The following is a 23,171-nucleotide window of genomic DNA, read 5'->3' as shown; positions in this document are numbered from 1 at the left end:
CCAAATCAATACTTTTCAGCTACGGAGTGCAAACCTTTCACCCCTTAATTCTGCACTGCATTGTACTAATTAAGTTCAGAAATGAAAAAGATAGCACTAAAGAGCACTTGCATTGGACTACCACTATGGCAGATCGTGTAGTGATGGTTTCTGCAATTTCCCATTCATAGATGTTCTTCAGCTCCACTGCAGAGAAACAGAGTTTGCCCATTCATAGATGATAGATCGCGCTTCTCACCAACATAGCTGCTTCAGAACGTACTTGAGCACCTCCGGCATCGTCATCTTTCGCCACTCGCCAAGGTTCCAGAGCTCTGACGCAGGGTACCTCCCTCCCTCCGTGGTTGTGCTCCACTGCTCCTGAAGCGCCGCACTGCACACGTGGTGCCGTGTTCATTCTGCAGCCGTGTCAGTTTGGCATCATCTTCATCGTCTGTCTTTTGAATGATGCAGTTTGACGATGCAGTGGAACACAGGTTTATACGAGCAAAATGTTCTTTCTTACATTCAAAGAAACAAAACGAAATTCCCCACTTGCATTGAAAGAATCAAAGCATAAAGAAGCAAAACGCAATAGCGATACAGGTGCAGTTTCAGCTTGGCAAAACGAAATTCCCCACAGGTTTTTGCTGTATCAAAACCTCGCTGGATGATATCGTTTAGGGCTAGTTCTGTGTTTGGGTGTCCTTGGATTTTCGCCCCACGTAAGCTGCTCGAGGACAAGTGCTTGCAGTGGGTTTCCCAAGGATGCGTTGAATTCGCTTTCCCCTTTCTCGCCTCCTTAGTAACTGCAATGGTGAAAACTTTGTATTTCCGTTATGTCAAAATAATGGAAAGGGGTTATGCCCGGTTTAAAAAAAAGTTTCAGCATGGCAACGCCTCAGGCCCAAGCTCAGAAAGAAACACAACGAAATTCATCACTTCCACTCAAAGAATAAAATCGTGCCAAAACGAAATTCATCACTTCCATTCAAACAACAACCGTGCCACGCAGGTTCACTACATTAAAGGGCCTCCGGCCCCAAGTTCAGAAGGAGATAAACGAACTGTGTTGGTTACATCCAAAGAACAAACCATGCCACGCAGATTCAGTACAATGAAAGTCTCTGGGAAAGTTCAGAAAGAAATAAGACGAAACTCGATACATTAATTCCAGGGCACCTGCCCAAAGAAAAACAAAACACTTCCTTCACCAGCTCGCTACAGACCATGGCACACTTGCACATCTTCAGCATGGACAGGCCTCCTCAGCTTAGTATGACTCGTGCTTTGCCAGCCGAAAAGATCCGTGCCACCAGTCCTAGGCTGACACCATTTTGCCGAGTATATAATATGAATTAGGAAACACAGTTTGGTTTATGGAAAAACACATGCTGAGAAATTAGGTATAGATGCCAATATTCTTGAACTCTAAAAGGACGATTTTGATAATCTAAGTAACCATATGGCGTTTCAATGCATGAATCGAATGAGTCAGAAAATTGTCTTGTGAGAATATGGACCATGGTTGACACAATCCGAGACAATACTAAATATCCAACCAGTGGACAGTGTTCAGATATACCTTGCCAGCCATCTACTACCTAAACAGCGTGTAGATATCCAGATCTTCGCCATGAAGTCGTTGGTGCTGCTCTTGAAGCCCAGGCACCCAACGTGAAGAGATCTCTTGCATATCCTCGCCCAGCCCCAGCCGCTGCAAACTGTCCAATCTCTCTACATGGCTTAAGTTTGGACAACCACCCACATGCAGCTCTGCCACTTCAGGGAGGTTGGAGACCTTCTCTAGGCCTTCACAATCCTCAATAACAAGGACCTCAGAGAGCACTGGGCGGTCCTCCACGGCCTTCAAGCTGTTTAGTCCTATTAAGGTGAGCTCCTTCAAACAGGTGGTGCCCTTTCCAAGCTGTTGCGGGAGATCCCTCAGCTTCGGGCAACCGTGAAGTTGCAATTCCAACAAACGAGGCAGCAGTCGCACCCTTGCAGGTTGGGCATCCTCTTTTCGGATCTCAGCAGCTCCATCCACTCCGCTTACATCAGCAACAACTTCTTCCTCAAAAAAAGACCACTCCTCCCAGTTGGGCATATCTGCGAAGATCAACCATTCAAGTTTTGGGAAAGCAACAAACTCATTACATACATGATCACCCTTCTTGCAGCCAACAAATTCAGGTCCAACCTTGGCAACTGCATGTGCTCCATCAATTCTCACATATTTCAAGTTGGGTAGGTGCCCGATCGGTGGAAGTTCCTCACATGATTGTACATCTATGAGTTTCAAGTATATTAAGGAAGACAAACAGGTGGTACCAAACCAGGTGGGATACCGCCGACCAAAGAATCCAACAATAGATAGGTCTTCCAGGTTGTCTGGAGGTATTAGCTGCTCAAAGACCTTCTCAGTATTTCCAACATCTTCTTCTGAATATGACCCCTCTCCACGTTCAGTCCACTTTAGGACTAGTTCTTTTAGATGTTTTTTGTCCGTCAGCACTGCATTTGTACTAGAATGAGTTGCTCTTTCCAATTTAACCATGCCAAGATGCCTCATCTGCGACCAAGAAGACAACTCTTCCAACTTCCATCCATCTTGTACAAGTGCATCATCACTTCTATCACCAACAGGATAATATCCTAAATAAGTGAGGAGCTTCAGTTTCCCCATGCCTTTTGGAACTTGATTGATTTCTGTGCCATAAAGATCAAGACATCTTAAACTGCACAACAATGTAATTGCCAAAGGAAGACCATGCAGATCATTACACCATTTCAAGCTCAATACTTGAAGGTTCTTTAGGGAGCCAATGGATTCCGGAAGACAAGATATGCCAGTATAATCCAGATTAAGTAGACGTAGATGTATCAATTTTCCTATATATCCTGGAATGCTTTGTACAAGTGAGTAATTCAGTACCAAAACACGAAGAAGCAGAAATCTCTTGAACAATGTATCCTCAATTCTCCATGGACCCTTAACAGTTAGGAAAGTCCTCACCTTAACATCCACCTTATCCACTCTAGGTAAAACTAACATATCCTTCTTAATAACAGCAGTAACACGTCTAAGTTTTGACATATTTCCACCCCTTAATGTCGCAACATCTCCAATAAAACATTCTTCTCTTGATATATTTAAAGCAAGCTGTCTTAAGAGGTCATGCATTTTGCATTCATCCTGGTCAAAATTTATCATTTCTGGCTGGAGGAGATTTCGATGGATTAGCTCGTAGTAGTACTCTTCTGCTATGTCTTCTATTAGTTGACCTTGCTGCTCCTCGATGAAGCCTTCAGCAATCCATAACCAGGTAACTTCATCACGTTCAATGACAGAATCTTCAACATACAAAGCACAATAAAGGAAACACTGCTTCAAACGATGCGGTAACTCATCATAGCTTAGATACAAAGCTTCTTCTATTTCATCCAAGAGGATGCTCTGAGAGCCAATAAATCTACCCAAATACCTTTTCCACTCATTCTCTGTTAGTTCTCTGCTTGACAAAGCACTAGCGGTAACCTTGATTGCAAGAGGAAGGCGACCACACTTATGAACAATCTCAATCCCTGTTTTTCTTAAATTCTGCACTTCCTTTTCTTCCTCGATGTTCATGCTCTTCCAAAGTAGCTCCCATCCCACTTCTACTGCCATGAGATCAACTTGATGGGTATGGTCTATACCTATTCTCTTTGTAATTTGATAATCTCGTGTTGTTACCAATATTATTCCGACACTTGTTTCGTGAAATGCAGGTCTCAGTAAATCTGTCCATACATTGGAATGCCACACGTCATCAAGAACGAGAAAGAAACTCTCGCCTTTAATTGTTTGTGCAAGATTTCTCTGTAGCTCTGTTATGCTTTCTCCTTGCTCACTATGCACACCAATATTCCGGAGGACCTCTTTCAAAAGAGTTACTTCACTGTAGTCTTGCGAAACAGAAATCCATGCGTGCATCTTGAAGCTTCCTTTTATTTTCTGATCATTGTATATTTTTTGAGCTAGTGTTGTCTTACCAACTCCTCCAGTTCCAACGATACCGAGCTTGTAAGACTTGTATTCCTTGTGTGCAAGCACTAAATCCACCAACTTCATGCTAGAATGTATGATCTCCTTCCCCACAAGGTTGGGCTCAACAAGATTGGAACTTCTTATCAGTTTGGATGTTGGACCATTTCGAGTAGGTTGTGTACTACTGTTGAAAGTCGAAAATATCTTGTCATTTGCAATGTTCTCAATCTTTTTGTTCAGGCTTCTAATCCGAGTAGCAACATCACGGCGTGGCACGATGTTGCAAAAACAAGAGGAAACTGAAAGGCCTTTACATGCAACTGATTTGCCTGATGATGGTGAAGGGTGGCCAGCAAGTAGCTTGCTTCCTTTACATCTAGCCACATCCAAGATTTCATCAACATCATATATAACATCTCTCAGTTGACCAAGCCAATTGTTTACTGCTTGCTCTTTTATCCTCCTTTTCTCAGCATCGTATATACAACACTGAATTAGTTCCACTCGCCGCAGCAGTTTTGTGAGTTCTTTTTCCACCCCTAGGATTAGTATGGCCTCATCTGTGATGATATCTTTCAACTTATTGGCACATGATCCAAGCAAAGATGCTAGAACGGCTGCCATCAAACAGATGAAATTGCGCGCACAGGGGGTAGATCACCAAAAAATACCAGGGTGACTTGTTCCGTAGATGGCAAAAAGTGAAGGCTGAAAATGAATGCACAAGGTATGTTAATATGCTTTCACAATGACAAACGTCGTCACAATGACAAACGTCTCTCTTTAAAATTATACTGGTGTATATAAGGCTTACAGGAATTTAGAATAATGGAGCTATGCAACATACAGATTCAGGATTAGGGCCAAGTACTGAATTATAAATTCCTGAGTTGGCATTATATTCTTTTATATGATTTGTGCTTGCAAATTTTAACGTGTGTTTGACTTTCGTATGTTAAAATTATTTATTATTATTATTTTTGGCTCAGTTGAATAGCCATCAGATTGCATCTGCATAGCAGCCAACTCACTGAATGGTGCACTGAGTTACAACATATACAGATTAATCATCCAGCTATATATTTTTATTTGTCAGATCTATCTTAACCCTAAATCGTTTTCCCAGATGGTAGTCCAGAAATCATGATAATTTGTTACAATGTAGTCATGAAAGTAAAGTTGCAAGCTCTGAGTACGATAGCAAGTCTTACCTTGCAAACTAGTCTTCCAGCAAGGAAAAATCGTCAATAATAAAATTCAATAGTTATCATTTTGAAGACACAGTTTACTCCAATGGTCAGCCCATCGCTACTCTTAAGATCTCGTAAGATTGAGCCCAAGCCAGATTTAAAAATAGATAATAGAAGATTATCAGTCAATCACCAAGAGAGAACCCTGCTGCTACATCTTCAATACATAATAGAAGATTATCAATCAGCTAGTGAACAAAAGGAGTGTTAGAGATCCAGTAGTGCAGAACATTGAGACCCAATATATACCTGAATACATGCCGGTAACAAAACTGATAAGCCACTGCTGAGAGTGCTGCGAGATCTCGGAGAGCGGCGCAGGATCAGTTCAATCATAAGTGATCTGTGGAGCAACATGAACAACTAACAAAAGCGACCAACATGAAACTTTGCCTGCGTGCAGTGGAGGTACACTCTGATTAACTGGAGAAGATGAATGGAACGAACAAAACCGTCAGATTTGTTGATGGCTTACCAGATCTATCGGCAGCATATTGGAACCAAGCAAGAGCAAATAGTGGTTGGATACTACTTTTGGAGCCTGCGGAAAAAGATGCAGACTCTCTGGCTAGCAGAGTCTACAAAGGCAGCCTCGAGTCTTGTGAAAGAAATTAGCAAGTTGCCCACTTGCTGGCTGCTTAGTGGCATCGCTGTTTAATTAACTGGTAGCTTTCGTCAGTGCCAATAATAGATTAAGTAAAGTAATAACACTTGCCCGTACAAATGAAAAGATTAACAAGCTTTCTCGGTCTACTCTATTAGTATTGTTTACCTCGAGATTCCATGGGGACACGTGAGACCCCCTGCAAAGAGTTATTGTTTTCACAGATACCTGCAAACTAAATAGATTAAGTCTGCTGACATGCCCAACACAGCACATATATATTGTTTAGACACAACCTCTTGTAAAAGGAATCAATGTATCTATGCATTGTATCAAATATCATAATTGACGGGAGCATATATTGTGAACATCGCGTAGTAGCTACTTGTTTCTTGAAACACTAGGATAAAACAACACAAATGGTGGTCTTCTTCTGGCTTAAGGACACACCGGTCGACACATCCACTCCTCCAACAGAAATGAAGCAACTGATGCCAATACACACCGGTCCAAACATCAATTATTTGGTCGAGACCTTACATTTTCTCGCTGAAAGAAGAGTAGGACTGACATCAATTAGTGCAATTTATCTAACCGGCCTGTTACTCTGATGGACCGACAGACCTTGGGACGAGGCGGAAGCAGCAGCAGAAGCAGCAGGAGGAGAGACGCATCGTGGTCGCCGCAGATCTTGCATGCCGGTCGGCGTGCAGGTGGCGCCCTCGGCCGCGAAGCAGCTGGCTGCGGCGAGCGTGGACGAAGCCATTAATTGGTGGGGGCGAGGGCCGCGCAGAGGAGTGAGTGAGGGTAGCGGAAGCAACCGAGAGGAATCGCTGGAAGATTGTGTGGAGGGGAGGGATTTCAGTCGGAGGGGGAGGACGACGACGGCCGGGCAGAGGAACGGCGGCTCCGTTCAGGCGATGGGGAAAGAAAACGAGGAGATGCAGCAGGCCAACCCAGCCCTGTAAACAACAACGGTTTCTCGGGCCGACACCACTCGCTTCAGCAGGCCCTAAACAAGCCCATTTGGGTCAAGGTCCAACAAAAGAAATCTCCAAAGGTTCGCGACATTCTTTGAAACACGAACACTTTTTTTTAAACAAATTGGTTTGAATTGTCTCAAAAAAACAAATTGGTTTGAATTGTGAATATTCGTAGGCACGAACATTTCTAAAAATAAGGATTTTTTTGGAAACACAGACATTTATTAGAATTTGGGAACACTTTTTTCGAATTTCAGGAGAAAATTTCAAAAACGTGATTTAAAAAAAACACTGTGAATACTTTTAAGCACGGACATTTTTCGAAAACACAAGTTTTGGAAACTTTCTTAAAAACTTGTGCACATGTTTTAAAAACCTAAACAAACAAAAAAACCAGTAAAAAGAAAAATCCCGGTCTGAAACATTCTACAATGTTCTTGAAAATGGTAACATAATGTTCACTTTTTATGCTAGATAATGGGCCGTCCCACCTAACGCTCGCTTCGATCCTCCTATGTGAAAGGCCAGCCTGTCTGATGCAAAATGCACAAAATAGGATTCACCATCAGGGGCTCCTTCAATGAGAATTTCGTCATTCAAAAATCACTACCATGAAGAAAGTGTATCCCAAAGATTTCATTGTAATTTTTAGTTGTACGAGTTACTTTATAGTTTCTTGGATCTTTGATTGTACTTGTAAATTGTATTTTTTTTTGAAAAGGGGATTCCCCGGCCTCTGCATCAGAAAGATGCATACGGCCATGTTATTAACCAAATAAAGTAGTGTCAATATGGTTTCAAAGGTCTCTAGAAGTAATAAAAAAGCACAGAAAGCTCACACAGAGCCAATAAGGGCTAGAAACACCAACTAGCCAAGAAAAGACGCCACAACCGGTTGGCTAAAACTAGATAGGGAAACTAATTGCCTATCCTATTACATGACCGCCATCCAAATCGGTTGAAGATATCCCGAACTACCATCTCCCAGCGGAAAGACCCAGTAACCAAATGCTCCCTGGCCTCCGTCTGGGTGAGTAGCGACCACGAACGGATCAGAGCCGTAGTTCGGAATATGACCTGCAAAAAATGTATACATGATATTCTGTTAAAAACCAAATCATTTCTGCAAGTCCAGATAGTCCACAACAAAGCACAAACTCCAACCCGAATATGTCTCGCTAAGTCAGGCTCAATCCCATTAAGCCATGTCCCAAATAACACATTAACAGAATTCGGTGGATTGATATTAAAAGCAATGTGGACCGTCTGCCAAAGTACCTTGGCCAACGGGCAATCAAAAAAGAGGTGTTTGATAGTCTCATCCCGATCGCAGAAACTACACCTAGTAGGTCCTGTTCAATTACGCTTTATCAAGTTGTCCTTAGTTAAAATAACTTGTTTATGGACAAACCACATAAACACTTTTATTTTCAAAGGAACTTTGACATCCCAAACATGCTTGGACGTAGGAATGGAGTTCGAATTAATAACATCAATATACATTGATTTAACCGTGAATACTCCAGACTTAGTCAATTTCCAGCGTAATTCATCGGGTTGTTGTGAAAGCTGGACCTCCATCAGTCTCCTAACTAGACGGAGCCATTCTTCCCAACGATTGCCCGCTAGCGTTCGTCGGAACTGAATATTAAGGGGGGTAGATTGAAAGACCGATGCGACGAACACCTCACGTCGTTGAACAATGCGGTACAAAGACGGATATTGGATGGCCAAGGGTGTCTTGCCGAGCCAAGTATCCTCCTAGAAACGTGTACTCGTGTTGTTTCCAATAACAAACTTCGTCCTATTAAACAAGGACTGTTTGACTTTCATCAGGCCTTTCCAGAAAGGTGAATCGGTCGGCCTGACTGTAACCTGGGATAAAGTTTTTGTCTGGAGGTACTTGCTGCGAAGGATTTGAGCCCACATAACATCATTCTCCGATGAGAGCTTCCACAGCCACTTGCTAAGAAGGCATTTATTCTTAACTTCTAGATTCTCAATACCTAGACCCCCTTGGTCTTTCGGTCTACAGATGATATCCCATTTGGCAAGCCGATATTTTCTTTTAAGCTCATCACCCTGCCAAAAGAAACGCGATCGATAGAAGTCCAGTCTCTTCCTAACACCAACTGGGACCTCAAAGAACGATAGGAGAAACATTGGCATACTCGTGGCACCGAATTAATCAGGATTAATCGGCCTCCGTATGACATGAGCTTACCCTTCCAGCAACTCATTTTCTTCTCAAATCGGTCCTCGATGCACTTTCACTCTCTGTTTGTCAGCCTACGATGGTGGATTGGAATCCCCATGTAAGAGAAGGGTAACTCTCCCAACTCACACCCAAACAATTGCCTATAAGCATCCTGTTCGTCTTTGGCCCTACCAAAACAGAACAGCTCGCTCTTATGAAAGTTAATCTTTAACCCGGTCAATTGTTCAAATAGGCATAACACAAGCTTCATATTTCTCGCCTTGGCCAAGTCATGCTCCATAAAGATGATTGTCTCATCAGCGTACTGAAGGATGGATACACCTCCATCAATAAGATGAGGTACCAATCCACCTACTTGACCATTTTCCTTAGCTCTTCCTATCAAAATTGCTAACATATCCACTACAATGTTAAACAGGATAGGGGACATCGGATTTCCTTGTCTTAGGCCTTTATGTGTCTGGAAGTAATGACCTATGTCATCATTAACTTTAATTCCCACACTACCTTTTTGCGTAAATGATTCAACCTGTCGGCGTCAGGCTTCATCAAAATCTTTCATACGCAATGACTGTTGGAGGAATGGCCATTTGACCTTATCGTACGCTTTCTCGAAATCCACCTTAAAAATTACTCCATCTAATTTTTTGGAATGGATTTCATGGAGTGTTTCATGCAGGACGACCACCCCTTCAAGGATATTTCTGTCCGGCATGAAAGCAGTTTGGGACTGTTGCACCACAGAATGCGCAATCTGTGTGAGCCTGTTAGTCCCGACCTTGGTGAAAATTTTGAAACTAACATTGAGGAGACAGATCGGCCTGAATTGCTCAATTCTCACAGCATCCGTTTTCTTGGGAAGCAGTGTGATAATCCCAAAATTCAAGTGAAATAATTGAAGCTGTCCAGAGAACAGATCATGGAACATAGGTAGTAAATCCCCCTTAATAATGTGCCAACACTTTTTATAGAACTCTGCCGGAAATCCATTCGGTCCGGGAGCCTTATTGTTTTTCATCTGTGCAATAGCATCAAACACCTCCTTCTCCGAGAACGGGGCAACCAAAATATCATTATCGGCAGCCGATAGCTGGGGCACATCCTCAGTCCTGGACTCATCGAGGGACACACAATTATCCTCCGGAGGTCCAAATAACTGCTTATAATAATCGGTAATATATGTTTTTAGGTTATCCTGACCTAAAATAGTGCCCTCGTCTTGCTCAAGCTGAAAGATACGCTTCTTTCTGTGCTTGCCATTAGCTATCAAATGGAAGAATTGAGTATTCGCGTCCCCTTGGACCATTTTGCGGACTTTAGCACGCAAAGCCCACTTCAATTCTTCTTCGCGGAGCAGTTCTTTCAACCTCTTCTCCGCCTCATTTTTAACCTGAAGCTCAGCTGGCGATAAAATAGTGGATTCGGCCTGTATGTCCAGGGCCTGTATAAGAGTAAGGAGTCTATCCTTTTCAATCTTATATACACCACTGAGGTGCTTAGCCCAACCCCGTAAGAAACTTCTCAAATGCCTAATCTTATTCCGCCAACGCTCTATTGCAGTCTTGCCTCCTACACCTCTATCCCATTCCCTGGCAATCAAGTCCACGAACCCCTCACGTTCAAACCATGACATCTCGAAAGAGAAGGTGTTCTTGTTACCCACGTGGTTCGGCTCCCCTGAGTCCACGAACAATGGGGTGTGATCAGATATTCCCCTCGAAAGAGCTTGCACCGTAACCAGAGGGAACTTTTGTTCCCACTCCACGCTCGGAAGAACTCGATCAAGTTTTTCATAGGTAGGGTTTGGCAGAGCATTAGCCCAGGTAAACTTTCTACCAGAAAGCTCTATCTGTCTCAGATCCAAGCTTTCAATAATGGTATTGAACATAAACAACCATCTGCCGTCAAAGTTATCATTGTTCTTCTCCTCTCTCCTTCTGATGATATTGAAATCACCTCCAACTAAAATTGGAACTGTTCTGACCCACAGATTCGAACAAGGTCCGCCAGAAACTCCGCTTTAAGCTCGGGCTGTGCGGCACCATAAACCGTCACCAAAGCCCAGTTAAAACCATCTATCCTAGACCTGACTCGAAACTTCACCGCGAAGTCGCCCATCACTACACTTCGGACTTGTAAATTGTAATGATTCTTTTGTTTCAATAAAGTTATTACGATTATCTAAAAGAAAAGGGTTCCCCCAATCCCCGTTGACGGGCGAACTGAGCATTGTTTGCTAGCTAGGGCAGATGGTGCACGCGGTAGTTTGTGTCTTTTCCTTGTTCTTATTCAGCTCTTTTTGCAGAGCATAGTTCAGATATCTGCGTCGAAATGCAATTTCATCTTCGCTTTCCGCCCTTCGCCCAAGTCCAGAGCTCCGGCACAGGGTACCTCCCGCAGGGGTTGTGCTCCCAGACATCGGCAGCATCCACCTCCACCGCACTGCGCACATCTCCTCGCTGTGTTCAGTCTGCACTCTGCAGCTATGTCAGTATGGCAACAGCCAGGAAAAAAATATGTACAAAATTATTATTGGTCCTGATTTCAGTCAGAGAGTCCTTCCGATAATGCAGTTTCGCCATACGACGGACCGCAGGATTACAGAAACAAAATGCTCTTCCTTCACCAGGTCACACACACAAGTTAGGCCATACATACAGGTTACACATGTTCATTGTAGCAAGCCTCAGGCCCAAGCTCAGCAACAAAATAAAAAGAAATGCATCACTTCCATTCAAATAATACAATCACGTGAAAATAAAGTTTGTCGGTTACATCCAAAGAACCAAACTGTGTCACACAGGTTCAGTACAGCAAAGGCCTCTGGCCCCAAGTTCAGGAAAAAAATAAAACGAAACTCGTCGGAAACTGAAAGCATACCACATGGGAGGTTTAGTACAGCAAAGGCGTCTGGCCCGAACTCAGATATAAACAAAATGAAATGCGATACAGTATTCCCAAAGGAAAACAGAATACTTCATTCACCAGCTTGGTACGCATCATGCTACCTGTGCACCTTCAACATTGACAGGCCTCCTCAACTTAGTATGCCTCATCATGCTTTGCCCGCTCAAGTGAACTGCACCTTCAGTCCAGCCTATAATAGAATTTGGAAACAAACCCGTAGTAGTTAAGTGGTTTGCTATGATGAGCATATTCTATGAAACACATAAGCAACTTAGAGCAACACACAACACTTGATAACTTGTATGCATGCAATCTGCTGCCATGAGCATGTACAAAAGCTCTTTTCAAATATGTACAAGCACAACAGATTTAAGCATTTCTCGTGCATCAGAATAATATTTTGAAGCTTGCAATTTTATGCATCCAATGAGGCAAAAAATTATGGTCCAAAGAATCAAAGACACAAAACAAAATGTCCAACCAGTATATATGCAGTGTTCATACCTTGTGTTTTCATTGCCATCTAACTGGTAGACAATGTGTAGATATCCAGGTCATTGCCATGAAGTCGTTGGTGCTGCTCTTGAAGACCAAACACCCAGCAGGAAGATATCTCTTGCATATCCTCGCCCAGCCCCAGCTGCTGCAAGCTTCCCACACCCTCCACATGGCTCAAGTTCGGACAGCCATGTACACGCAGCTCTGTCACTTGAGGGAGGTTGGAGATCCTCTCCAAGCTTTCACATTTCTGAATAATAAGGAGCTCAGACAGCAGTGGGAAGTCCTCCAGGGCCTTCAAGTTGTTTGTTCCAATTAATCTGAGCTCCTTCAAGCTGGCGGTATCCTCTCCAAGCCGTCGCGGAAGAGCCCTCAATTTATGGCAATTGAAGAGATCCAACACCATCAAACGAGGGAACAGTTGATATCCTGCAGATCGGACATCATCTTTTCGAATTTCAGCAGCTCCATCCTCCCCCCCTTCATTCTCAGCAGTTTCTTCTTCAAAAAAAGACCACTCCTCCCAGTTTGGCATATCCATGATTATTAACCATTCAAGTTTAGGGAAAGCAACTAACTCATTCCATACGGGATCACTGTTCCTGCAACCAACAAATTCAGGTCCAACCTTGGTAACTGCATATGCTCCATCAATTTTCAGATATTTCAAGTTTGGTAGCTGCCCAATTGGTGGAAGTTCCACACATGATCGTAAATCGGTGAGGAGCAAGTGTATCACTGAAGACAAACAGCTGGTACCAAGCCATGTGGGATAACGCCGACCAAAAAACCGTGAAATAGTTAGGTTTTCCAGGTTGCGTGGAGGTATTAGCTGCTCAAGGACATTCTGAGCATTGCTAACATCTTCTTCGGTATATGGTTCCTCTCCATGTTCAGTCCAGAATAGTCTTAGTTCTTTTAGATGCTTTTTGTCCGTCAACACTGTATTTGTACTACAATGAGTCACCCTTTCCAATCTAACAAGACCAAGAAACCTCATCTGCGACACAGAAGATAACTCTTCCAACTGCCATCCATCTTGCATATCAACATTATCACTTCCGTCACCAACAGGAAATGCTCGTAAATCAGTCAGGAACTTCAATTTTCCTATTCCTTTTGGAACCTGATTTATTTTTGTGCAGACGAGAACAAGACGTCTTAAACTGCACAACTGGGTCGTCGCCCAAGGAAGACTGTGCAGATTCTCGCACCATCTCAAGCTCAGAACTTGAAGGTTCTTTAAGGAGCCAATGGATTCCGGAAGACAAGATATGCTAGTATAATCTAGATTAAGTAGGCGTAGATGTATCAGTTTTCCTATATAATCTGGAATGCTTTGCACAAGTGAGTAATTCAGTACCAGAACACGAAGAAGCAGAAATTTCTTGAATAGTGTATCATCGATTCTCCGTGGACCATTAACAACTAGGAAAGTCCTCACCTTAATTTCCATCTTATCCATTCTAGGTAACACTACTTTACCCTTCTTGCTGATAGCATTAACACGTCGCAGTTTTGACATATTTTTACCACTTAATGTTTCAACATCCCCAATAAAACATTCTTCTCTTGATATATAGCAAGCAAGTTGTCTCAAAAGGTCATGCATTCTGCATTCGGCCTGGTCAAAAATTACACTATCTGGATGGAGGAGATTCCGATGGATTAGCTCATAGTAGTACTCTTCTGCTGTGTCTTCTAATAGTTGGCCTTGTTTCTCCTCGACGAAACCTTCAGCAATCCATAACATGGTAATTTCCCTACGAAGAATGATAGTACCTTCAATATACAAAGCACAATAAAGGAAACACTGCTTAAGACGATGTGGTAATTCATCGTAGCTTAGATACAAAACTCCTTCAGTTTCATCAGAGAACATGCTTTGTGAGCTAGCATACTTTTCCAGAAACTTTTTCCACTCATTCTCCGTTACATCCCTGCCAGCCAAAGCACTAGCAATAACCTTGATAGCAAGAGGGAGGCGGCCACATTTGCGAACAATCTCAATCCCAGTGTTTCTTAAATTCTGCACTTCTTTCTCTTTGTCGATGTTCATGTTCTTCCAAAGTAGCTCCCATCCCACCTCTACTGACATGAGATCAACTCGATGGGTATGTTCTACACCTATTCTCTTTGCAATTTGATCATCTCGTGTGGTTAGCAATAATACTCCGGCGGTCGTTTCATGCAATGCAGGTCTTAATAAATCCATCCATACATTGGGATGCCAGACGTCATCTAGGACAAGAAGGAAACTCTTTCCGTTGATTGTTTCTGCAACCTTTCTCTGTAGTTCTGCTATGGTTTCCCCTTGCTCATGATGCACACCAATATTTCGGAGAACCTCTTTCAGAAGTGTTACTTCACTATAGTCTTGCGAAACACAAACCCATGCCTGTTGCCTGAAGCTTCTTTTTACTTTTTGGTCATTGTATATTTTCTGAGCTAGTGTTGTCTTACCAACTCCTCCTGTTCCAACAATAGCAAGCTTGTAAGACTTACTTTCCTTGTGTGCAAGAATTAAGTCAACCAGTTTCCTGCTAGAATGTATGATCTCCTTCCCCACAAGGTTGGGCTCAACAAGGTTGGAACTTCTTATCAGTTTGGATGTTGAACCCTTTCCAGTAGGTTGTGTACTACTGTTGAGTGTTAAAAAAATCTTGTCCTTTGAAATGTTCTCTATCTTCTTATTCAGAATTCTAATCTGAACAGCAACATCACGACGTGACCCGATGTAACAAAAGCAAGAGGAAATTGAAAGGCATTTACATGCAGCTAATTTGCTTGATGATGATGAAGGATGGTCAGGCAGTAGCTTGCTACCTTTACATCTGGCCATATCTAACATTTCATCAACATCATATATGACATCTCTCAGTTGACCAAGCCAATTGTTTACTGCTAACTCTTTTGTCCTCCTTTTCTCAGCATCATATATACAACATCGTATTAACTCTACTCGTCGCAGCAGTTCTGCGAGCTCTTCTTCCACCCCTAGGATTAATATGGCCTCATTTGTAATGATATCTTTCAACTTATTGGCACATGATCCAAGCAAAGATTCTAGTATGGTTGCCATTGATCAGACAGATTGAATTCAGTGCTAGAGATCCACCAGAAAACACCAACGTGACTTGTTTTGCAGAATGGCAAAAACTGAAGGCTGAAAATAAATACACAAGGTATGTGAACATGCTTTAAAAATGAGACAAGTCTTAGAAGATATTGACAGATATCACTACTGATTTGCTATTTACTGAATAAATCTAGCATAATGAAGCTGTAGGGCCAAGTATGTTGTAAAAAACCCTAAGATGGCATTCAATTTTCACTTTTTTGTACTCATAAATTTACATGTGTCTTACTATTGTAGGCTAACATGATTTTTTTTTGTTTGGTTTGCTCAGTTGCAGGGCCAGCATACACAACAAACCACAAAAAAAGTTGCATTAAGTTATACTTTAGTCTATTAAATAGGCAGATGAATCAAGTTTTTGTTTGTGTGATCGATCCATCTTGTCCATGAATAATCTTACAAGTTTTCTTACATGCTAAGCTTAGAAACCACAATAACTTATTCCATTTATATATCAATTATTATTTTATTATAAAACAAGAGGCAAATGAGCTACCACGTTCCTCCACAGAGTCAAAATTATCTCAGCCATTAATCATATTAGTGTAATGGCAGAGATTTATAAAATAAAATAAAATTTGTGTGGTACTGACCCGTGAGAAATACCAACAAAGTACAGTGGATTCGTAAAGCATTTGCAGTGCACATGATGACACCATCACCATGTAAACGTATAAGCGCGCAAAGCTTCTACTATGTATACTTAAACAGTGGCCTTTTCTCCTCTTCCGTAAATTGAAAACAATGTTTCCATACAAGTTAGTAGTTGGGTTTACATAAAACAATTATATACATATATATATATAGTAATATATACATAAGAATTAAGTATAATGTTGCAAAAAGTTGGTGGAAGCCACATATAAAATAGTTAAACAGCTAAGTTAGAAATAAATTGTCCCAAAAGTATAGTGTTGAAATGAAGTTTGTGCTTTATATATGAAGTTAGAAATAAATTGTGAATAAAAAATATTAGCTGGATAAAAATAGCACTGCTTCTGAAAAAAAAATACTAAATGCAAATATGAAACCAAAAAATGTTAGCAAATTAGTTTCATGTGAACTCTATATCAGGAGGCAAGAAATGCTACTAGAAGGGGACATAAATAGCTAAATTAGGAATAATATGCGCAGACATGTACGGATACTACTATTTTTGTACGAAATTAAGAATTAGAAATAAATACACATTAACAAGTTGGTTGATATTTCAGTTCCCCTAAAGGTACTGAGTGGAGAAGTGCTTAAAAGGTTTACCTATAAGCCATTAATCTCTAGTTTAATTTTTGATTGGAATTTTCTTGAAGACTTGAAAGAAGCATCCTACTAAGGTGTTGTAGCCAACATGTCTGGCTTCTGCTATTAAGGGTGTGTTTGGGACAGCTACGCTCCACAACTTCAGTACTGAATCTGATGCAACTCAAATGCCTCAACTTTGATTTTTTTAGTGGAGTGTGTTAGATGACTCTACGAAACATCGTCCGGATCAAATACGAGTAGTAGATCAACATACATCGAGTTGGAGTACCATCTAGTTCATTTTAATGGAGTAGAGAAATAGATGCTTCTACACGGACCATATCCCCTGTCCCTGGAGTTATGATGAAAATACCCCACCATGCCATTCACTTAACAGTATTTTCACGAACTGATTCCTTCACAAAATAGAATTTTGGTCTTCTTTTTCAATTCCCCATTGCTAGCGACGGCTAGGGCTCCTCTGTCAGCATGTCCAGCGACCCCAAATCTAGAACGTCAGCGACCCCCTGCCCCCCTCTAGAACTCAGGCAACCCCCCACTTTCGATGCTATCCAGTGATTGCCACAACGAGAGGGTGGCTGGCGGAGTGCTTCATCTTGTTGGGGACATGGACCTCGTCAGCGACAGGACCATGCAAGAACCTCATGTAGCAGTTTTTTTGAGAAATTTAAGCCTTGGGTCTAGGGTTAGCCGGGGAGGGGGGGGGGGGGGGGGGTTGCGCAAGAGGCAGTGGAGCAGGGCATCATAGGAATGGAAAATGTGGGCCAAAAGGAGATCAAGCTGGTGACCGGCCGCACAGACAAAATCAAGTGGCGCATTAAGCGATGACTTGGGAGAGAAGAAGCATACAAGAAGGTTGAAGGGAGTTGGTACATTAAAATATTGGTACTCATACAAAAAAAAATCCTCGAGGACCAAACTTGATGCATCGTGGAACAACACATCAAGCTAAAAATCCTAGTACTCATACTAAAATGGTTGTGTCCATCCCTTGTTGGTGCACAGGCCGGGAGAAGTGAAATGCTCTGTCAATTTTAATAGGGGGAGGCACTCCTCCGCCGCCGCCATTAGCCTTCTACAACCCCGTCCCCTCCCCCACACGTCACCGTTGATGCGCCGCCAAGCAAAGCCCTCGGCGGCAGTGCTCCCATCCCATCCTTGCATCCCATCCCATCCCATCCTTGTCGTCGCTCCGGTTCTTCGGCGTGACGGCACGGCTCTCCTCGCTAGACCCCGCCACCGCTCGAGCTATGGGTGAGCCGCCGCTACCACCGGGACTCACCCTCCTCTAGCTACAGGGCTGCGCGGTCTCTTATGGCGATTGGGGTGCGGCCTCCCGGCTCCTGGTTGTGGGCCTTTGGCCATCGTTGGAGCCAGCCCTCTCCCAACTTGGTGTCCCCGGCGAGGTCCCTGTCTTCCAGATCTGGCGCGCCGAGTCATTTCTCATCCTGATCGTGATGGCATCAACCGACCACTTGAGCGGCAGATTGCAGAGGACACCAAATGGTCTTCATGAGGGACCCTCTCTCCAGATCCAGTGGCTGCTATTGGTGGCTCACACTGGCAAGGTTGCAGGTTGTAGCCAGAAGGTTCATTTGTGGGTTTTGGCGGCTTTCACTCCAACTAGTTTGCATTCGGTGGAGAGATGAAATCTATGGACAGCAGCTTCACGCAGAGGGTATGGTTGTGTAGCGGCGGCTGTGGTGCCGTCACTCGATACTATGCTACACTTGTAGCTACTGGGATCGCTGAAAATGGTGACGACAATACATGATTGACTTCAATTTGGTGGTGCTTCTCTAAGTACCCGGTCTCGAGCTCCGCGGTGAAAACCCTAAGTCTGACCCGAGTTGCTATACCTAGCAATAGCAATGTTTTTGTGTTGCTACCTTGTTGAAGGCCTTGGTCGGATATGCTCGAACTTATTCTTCAGGGTGAAAAACTATAATCTGGCCTTTGGTGGTTGGATCCGGTGACGACAATGCTTGAGCATCGTTCCCTTCCTGAAGGTGTTGCTGTTGAAGAACCTTTGTCATTGTTCTTGTGGTGTCAAAAGATGGTTGGCGCGGATATGGTCCTTGCCATAGTTTATTAAACGCTTCTTTTTTCCTTTCATTGTGTACGCATAGCTTTGATCATGCATGAGTTTGCTCTTTGCCGGCGTGCTTTTCTTTTGTGTGTGTGTACGCGTTGGTGTTGATTGTGTGCATCCTAGTTATGCACAAGCCAGGTGTGCGCTCATTGTGTTTGTCTTTTGAGTCAATAAAATCCACCCTTTGTAAGAAAAAAAATGGAGGAAGAAATAGGCATGTGTTCACTTGCGGCGGCCACATGGGATCGAGAAAACACTTGTTACAAAGATATTGGAAACCAGTGCTTGCCAAATATATCTTTCAGAGATAAATATATTTGCACTGCTCCAGTAAAGTAATATAACCATTTGTCACAGATTTTGCGCTAACATATTTATATGCAAAATAACTATTATGGCATAATACTCGGGACTTTGTCATAACCTAAAATTATATGCAGAAAAAACATATTGTTAACCTAGCCGCGCAAATGCATGGGCCACTCCTTATGATTGAGAATGAAAATAGTAATGAAAGTGAAGTTGCTTATGATTGGAAGCCTTTACCTTACAAACTAGTCTTTAGTCAATAATAAGAATCCATATTCATCTTCTTGAAGACAAAGTCTGCTATGATGATCAGCTCATCGCCACTTTTAAGATCTCGCAAGACTGGGAACAACTAGAATAAAAAAAGAGAGTAGAAGATCATCGATCAAGTGAGAAAACCATGCTGCTATACCTATACAGTGGATAAATAGAAGATTTTCTACCAACTACTGAACAAAAGAAGTGCCAGTGTGTTGTACTCCCTCCGTAAACTAATATAAGAGCTCTTAGATAGTGATCTAAACGCTCTTATATTAGTTTACAGAGGGAGTTGATCTATAAGTGCAGAACATTGAGATCAAATATATACCTGAATATGGGCCGGTAATAAAACTGATAAGGCACTGATGTGAGTGTTGTAAGAGTAGAGCGTGTTAGCATAAACTATTTCCTGTCCCACCGGATCACTTGAATCCTGGTTGAATCAGTGATCAGTGGACCAAGACCAAAGGAACAAACACAAGCAACCAAGGTGGAACTTCCTCTGCATGGATTAGATGCATACATCGATTAATTGGAGATAATAGAATGAAAAATAGTCTTCAAATTATGTACTTGATTTCCTTATGCCTTACCGGAGTCAATGGCAGGCCAATGGGATATGAGCAAGAGAGCAAGTAAAGCAGTGGTAGGATACCCAGATAACACTAGGTGTGCTAAATTCGCCCCTCCCCCCCCCCCCCCCCCCCCCTCTGTTTATGTAGAAAAATGCAGCCTAAAACAGTATGCGACAAAGGTGCTGAGTTGGATGGCGTGCAGAGTATTTGTGAAAGAGACTGCCAACCTGCTTATTGTCATTGCTGTGTGATTTACTGGTAGCATTGGTCATCGCCAACCGCCAATGATGAATAGCTTAAGCCAAGTAGCACATAGGATAGTCCTAATGGGAGTATCTTATTGTATTGTTGTACCTAACATGCCCACCCATCCTCATCTAGATAGATGGTACCTAATGAATAGATTAGGACATCATGTTCTCTTTCCTGTGCAGACAAATCCTCTCCTCACCAATGCGTTTTTTTAATAATCTCCCCAATGACAAATCATTTAGCTAGTTAATGTTCAACCAAAATCTATGTAGTATAGCTTACCTCGAGTAACAGATTGATCCCAAATAGTCTCCAGTCAGATCTGGGACCAAATTGAGAGTAGCGATGGCACTCGGAGAAAATTGTAGATGATGAGGTAACAGAGAATTTGAGATTGTTGTCATTATGGCACAACCCGTTCATCCGCGCCTCTCCCGCGAGAGGCCGTGTGAACCCTAGTGCCGCCAGCGCCCGCGCCCTCCTCTCTGCTCCTTCCCCTCGCCGCAAGTAGAACCTGATGACTTACCTGAGCTAGTAGCGCCATGTACTGGAGCCAAGCAAGAGCAAAGCACAAGTTGGAATTGGATACCTAAACAACATCATTTTCATCTTTGTTTTCCCGGTAACATCATTTTCATCAACCAGCCATGACAGCCAGTCTCTTACAGGAATGAGACAACTCAGTCCCCAACGAGGTCTGCCAAGGGAGGACCGCACAACGACAGCCTACATTTACGATCTGAGAGATGTACAGCAGAATCTGCACATATCATAATTGCCACTAAAGATCCCGTAAAGAAATGTGAGACACAGCTTACAAACGACTATATGTTGTATTCATCACAGTTAACCCAAGCAGTCAAGGAGGTTCACCTTGGGGCTACAGAGTAACTAGAGCACACTTGTGAACAAAACTTGGATAGCGATTGAATGGTAGCATTGTAAGCTTAAAAATGGCCCCACATTTGCAAATTTGGATATGTGTGAAAAGATACTCTAAGTCGTGAAACTGAATCCCCAATCAAGCTCTTAACTGGACCATCGAATTGGCCTATTTATCCCTCTCAGTTCTCCACATTACAGTAAGGTAAAGTTCCTTTGTAGCTCAGGCTACATAGAACCTCTTATCCTCAACCAGATTACAGTAAAGTATGCAGTGTCACACAGATGAGACGGGTGCTAGCATCCCAATACATCCCAAATTCCGCCCCCAAAGCAAAGAAAATTGCTGCGCGAACGAGAATAAATAGGTGGTCTGAGTTTGAGAGAGGATTTTGACAGTGGGATGGAGACGGGTGAGGACATACATACTCTGTCCCTGATGCCCTGGGCACCAAGACCTGCTCGGAGAAGCGGGCGACGCCGCAGCGGCGAAACGGAAGTAAGAGGAGGAGGAGTCAGCCATGTACCACAACAGCCCGCTGGATGCGTCTCCGCGGATCCCGTATGGCCCCGGGCTCCCGGCGCCGCCGCCGGTTCGTCGGGGTTGGGGCTAGCCAAGGAGGGTTCAGCAGCGAGCGGCAAAGAGGGGGAAAAAGAAGACAGAGGCAAGAGACGCGTGTACCCAACGTTTTGCAGGTGGGGCCGCCTTGTCAGTATTTTTTCTTAATTAAATTCTTTTGGAGATTTTTCTTGCTGATGCAAAGTTTTTTTTGGATAAAGAGTGTTTTTATTAACTTATAAAATGTAGTGTTAAGCAATGTAGCATTAATCATATACAAAACATGATGATCAACACCGGCTTGTGCACATCGGTGACAGTAAAGTCATATAGAGTCGACACTATGCCTATATCGAAGAAGGGGGTGCACCGATCCAAAGATTATTTTGCCATCCATGTTGGTTAAAATTCTCCTGGCCACCCGCTTCAACGACATACATACCGCCTTAAATAGCGGTTGGTACTCCGTTCGATGTAGTATAGACCACGTACAAAGCCAGTGCATACAATAAAAAATAATATGCAAACGAATAGTGTTTTTGTCATTGATTACAATATCATTTCTACATAGCCAAAGCATGTTCATGTGGTCACATGATGCAAAGTTCTTTTGAGAGATGATAATGACATGTATAGGAAGTGATACATTAGTAGTCACTTATACTCGTTGTAAAACACATAGCGACATAGTACATGTTGAGCGATCTTTGTTGTTCGGCTTCGCTTGCTATGCTCCCCGGGGACGGCTCGGATGAACCCTAACCGCCTATGCCTCATCTCCCTCATGCTCTCCCAATTGTTGCCGGATAAAGTCAACAAGCAAAGCTCATCAGTGATGGCTGGGCTGCGGGGCAATGTGGTGGCCAGTTGTGGTGACCAGTGGTGGTTGTTCAGGCGTCGACCCTGGACATCGACAGGCACGTCTGGTGATTCTATTCACCGGCATGGAGAGGGTGGCCGGAGGTGCGATGGGCCCTCGGATCTTGTTGCGCGAGCTGTTGGCGGCGCCTTTGTTGCGAGGGTGATGGCATGACAGTTGTGTTGTGTAACACCCCGACCACAGCCACCGATTCCCGGCCATTACGCCTGCCGACCACCTGGGATATAGATTCGCCACACATACCAATAATGGTCTTTCCTGCGCACTTTTCTCCTCACCCGTGAGCACTCGGGAACAGCTTCCTAGTAGGCCATCCATCCTCGAATTACTTGAAGCTTCTTTGGATATATGAGCTTATGGAAAAGAAAACACACCTTGTTGATAGGAAAGACCATGATGTCACATGTTGCTGCCTTTGGTAGATCTGGGTGGCGATGGTTATGGGCTAGCGTGTAGGCAACCATGGCTGGTGATTGTGAGTGTCTACCTCCTT

At 43.1% G+C, this 23,171-nt stretch overlaps 2 protein-coding genes across 9 annotated transcripts; both read right to left on the bottom strand.

The window, feature by feature from the left end:
- Nucleotides 1–935: 935 nt before the first annotated feature.
- LOC125542596 (putative disease resistance protein RGA3) lies at nucleotides 936–6,802 on the bottom strand. Of its 5 annotated transcripts, none has more exons than XM_048705680.1 (7): nucleotides 6,314–6,802; nucleotides 6,032–6,091; nucleotides 5,735–5,921; nucleotides 5,509–5,652; nucleotides 5,221–5,416; nucleotides 1,565–4,717; nucleotides 936–1,305 (listed from the first exon to the last, which is right to left on the bottom strand). In XM_048705680.1, exon 6 carries the CDS (start codon nucleotides 4,631–4,633, stop codon nucleotides 1,580–1,582), a length of 3,054 nt encoding a protein of 1,017 aa, XP_048561637.1. In that variant the 5' UTR covers nucleotides 4,634–4,717; nucleotides 5,221–5,416; nucleotides 5,509–5,652; nucleotides 5,735–5,921; nucleotides 6,032–6,091; nucleotides 6,314–6,802; the 3' UTR covers nucleotides 936–1,305; nucleotides 1,565–1,579. The 5 variants fall into 5 exon arrangements, with proteins under 5 accessions (XP_048561637.1, XP_048561639.1, XP_048561641.1 ...); XM_048705682.1 differs by having other exon boundaries at nucleotides 5,735–5,909; XM_048705684.1 differs by having other exon boundaries at nucleotides 6,488–6,802.
- A 4,972-nt stretch (nucleotides 6,803–11,774) lies between these two features.
- LOC125542595 (putative disease resistance protein RGA3) lies at nucleotides 11,775–21,877 on the bottom strand. Of its 4 annotated transcripts, none has more exons than XM_048705678.1 (5): nucleotides 21,665–21,877; nucleotides 19,859–20,032; nucleotides 19,507–19,621; nucleotides 12,476–15,635; nucleotides 11,775–12,161 (listed from the first exon to the last, which is right to left on the bottom strand). In XM_048705678.1, the coding sequence occupies exon 4, from the start codon at nucleotides 15,549–15,551 to the stop codon at nucleotides 12,495–12,497; it is 3,057 nt and encodes a 1,018-aa protein (XP_048561635.1). In that variant the 5' UTR covers nucleotides 15,552–15,635; nucleotides 19,507–19,621; nucleotides 19,859–20,032; nucleotides 21,665–21,877; the 3' UTR covers nucleotides 11,775–12,161; nucleotides 12,476–12,494. The 4 variants fall into 4 exon arrangements, with proteins under 4 accessions (XP_048561635.1, XP_048561634.1, XP_048561633.1 ...); XM_048705677.1 differs by lacking the exon at nucleotides 21,665–21,877 and adding an exon at nucleotides 20,640–21,658; XM_048705676.1 differs by lacking the exon at nucleotides 21,665–21,877 and adding an exon at nucleotides 20,124–20,616.
- Between the last annotated feature and the right edge of the window lie 1,294 nt (nucleotides 21,878–23,171).

The sequence above is a fragment of the Triticum urartu genome, chromosome 3, assembly GCF_003073215.2.
Source record: "Triticum urartu cultivar G1812 chromosome 3, Tu2.1, whole genome shotgun sequence".
Lineage (NCBI taxonomy): Eukaryota > Viridiplantae > Streptophyta > Magnoliopsida > Poales > Poaceae > Triticum > Triticum urartu.
Note: the sequence above shows the minus strand (reverse complement) of the source record. Positions and strands in the feature narration are given on the sequence as shown.